A 2073-nucleotide genomic window follows, 5' to 3' on the forward strand; every position below is an offset into this window, starting at 1 on the left:
CCCCCTTTTGTAGAGAAAAATATTTTCAAGACCCCCCCCAACCCCCCTCTTTTTTTTTTTTTTTTTTTTGTAAAGTCTCTTATGCTCACCAAGGCTTCAATTATTTATTAAAAATACAGTAAACACTGTAATATTGTGAAATATTGTCCATTTAAAATATCTATTTGAATGTTTTAACATATAGGCTACTGTATTCCTGTGATCAAAGCTGAATTTTCAGCATCATTACTCCAGTCTTCGGTGTCACATGGTCCTTCAGAAATCATCCTAATATGCTGATTTGCTGCTCAGTAACCATTTCTGATTATTTTAATGCTGAAAAAAGTTGTGCTGCCCAATATTTTTGAGGAAACTATTTTTTCACGTTTCTCTTATAAATATTTGAATTTGTCCTTTGTGTCAGAGCGCTGGAGTTCGAAATAGATCGGGACATCAGGTTACTGTCATGGATTTGTCGCGTTGCGCCGCATCCACAGCAGAGAACATCACTATTTGTTCTATTTGCTTTTGTCACGTCGCGCCGCTCGCGTCTGGTGTAGACACGTTGTTTGGGTATTTGTGAATCTTAAGTATATTCAATCTGCTTTACGTTTACCTGGCACTGGAAGTCCTTTCACAAACGTGTAATTTACATGCATAGAGCAGAACCATAAATCGTTCATTTATATTTCTACATGGCTCCCTGCAATACAACTCTGATTCTTCAATCGCGCCATCTAGTGGTCTGTTATTGATACAACCACAACTGCTACAACTGATAACGGGGCGCTCAAGCGGGTACCGCGAGTCCTGTTGAGGTAGATAAAATGTCAAATGAATATTTTGCATTCAATTATTTACTTATCAGGCAAGTGGCCGCATGATAAGCGGGTAAATTACGCAGTGTAAGTCGCTTTGGATAAAAGCGTCTGCTAAATGACTAAATAAATAAAATTAATAAAGTCTTTATCACCCTGCAGAGGTTTCTTTTGCAAAATAATCTGCTGACTGTACACTATCCCTCAGCCTTGCCACGCCCCCCAGTTTGGGAACCACTGGTATAAAGGATTCATGCAACCTTTCCTTTACAGCCTTTTGTCAATCTTAGCAAACATTAGAAACTATGAAATATCCATGTATAAATTTAACGTTTATAAATCCACCCAGATTATGTGATTTAATATGTGTGGTATCAGCTGTTCCTACTTTTTTTTTTTTTGTAAAATCAGAATAAAATTTAGTATGTTATTGGAATGTTACTGGCAAATCATGATTTGTTCATGAAAACCTATATGGCCTATATATGGTTAGTGAATGTGCAATACAAATGAACTGATTGATACCAACTACCTTTGCGACTAGGGTATTATATCAGATTTCTACATATATTAGCACTCTTATGAATTTAGAGCATACGCATAGCCACTTTAATTCCCAAAAGATTTGACCATTTTGTTTTGGATGTGTTGTGATTTTTGAAATTACATCCCGAATCAAAAATGTATTCTATTCATGGGGTGGCTAAAAATTTCCAGCCCTAAATTGTAGGCCATCATTTTCTTTTAATTGTTAATAAATATCTGAACAGAAAGTTTCTGAGCTCTCTCCTTTTGGATCTTAATGTTGTTAACTCTTTAAAGCAGGGCCATTATGAGAACATTAATGTGTATCTAATATTTTTATTAGGGATGCACTGATACCACTTTTTCCAGTACTCGCCCGATACCGATACTTTTATTTTTGGTACTTGCCGATACCGAGTACCGATACCAATATTTTCATTGCATTTGTAAATTTTTAAAATATTGGGTACAGAAACCAAAAGAGTATGTATAATGTTAGTTGGTTAACTTCATTTATCAAATAGATACAGTCAAACCAAAATTTATTCAGACACCTTCAACATTTCTCACATGATCACAGTTTATTCGCTATAGTTTAGAAAATGGTAATAAAATATGACAAGAACTCAGAGTTAAACTGTGTCAGAAAAAATTCAGCTTGATAATGTCAGATAACTTTGACAGAAAGGTATGTAATGGATTACAATAAACCAAAAATTATTCATACAGCTGTCAATATATACACAACTAT

The 2073-nt window shown here is 34.8% G+C and overlaps 1 protein-coding gene across 4 annotated transcripts in view; it reads right to left on the reverse strand.

Moving 5' to 3' along the window:
* LOC107695846 (membrane cofactor protein-like) overlaps positions 1–2073 on the reverse strand; it is a 22828-nt gene that overhangs the window by 17675 nt on the left and 3080 nt on the right. The window contains exon 5 of one of the 4 annotated variants that reach the window (XM_016495927.1): positions 1527–1586. The exons of the other annotated variants lie outside the window; for them this stretch is intronic. Coding sequence (XP_016351413.1) covers positions 1542–1586 — 45 coding nt within the window. The 3' untranslated portion in view covers positions 1527–1541. Of the gene's footprint in view, positions 1–1526; positions 1587–2073 lie in introns of those variants that run through there. 4 annotated transcript variants of the gene reach the window in all.

The sequence above is a fragment of the Sinocyclocheilus anshuiensis genome, unplaced genomic scaffold, assembly GCF_001515605.1.
Source record: "Sinocyclocheilus anshuiensis isolate Anshui unplaced genomic scaffold, SAMN03320099.WGS_v1.1 scaffold234, whole genome shotgun sequence".
Taxonomy (NCBI): domain Eukaryota; kingdom Metazoa; phylum Chordata; class Actinopteri; order Cypriniformes; family Cyprinidae; genus Sinocyclocheilus; species Sinocyclocheilus anshuiensis.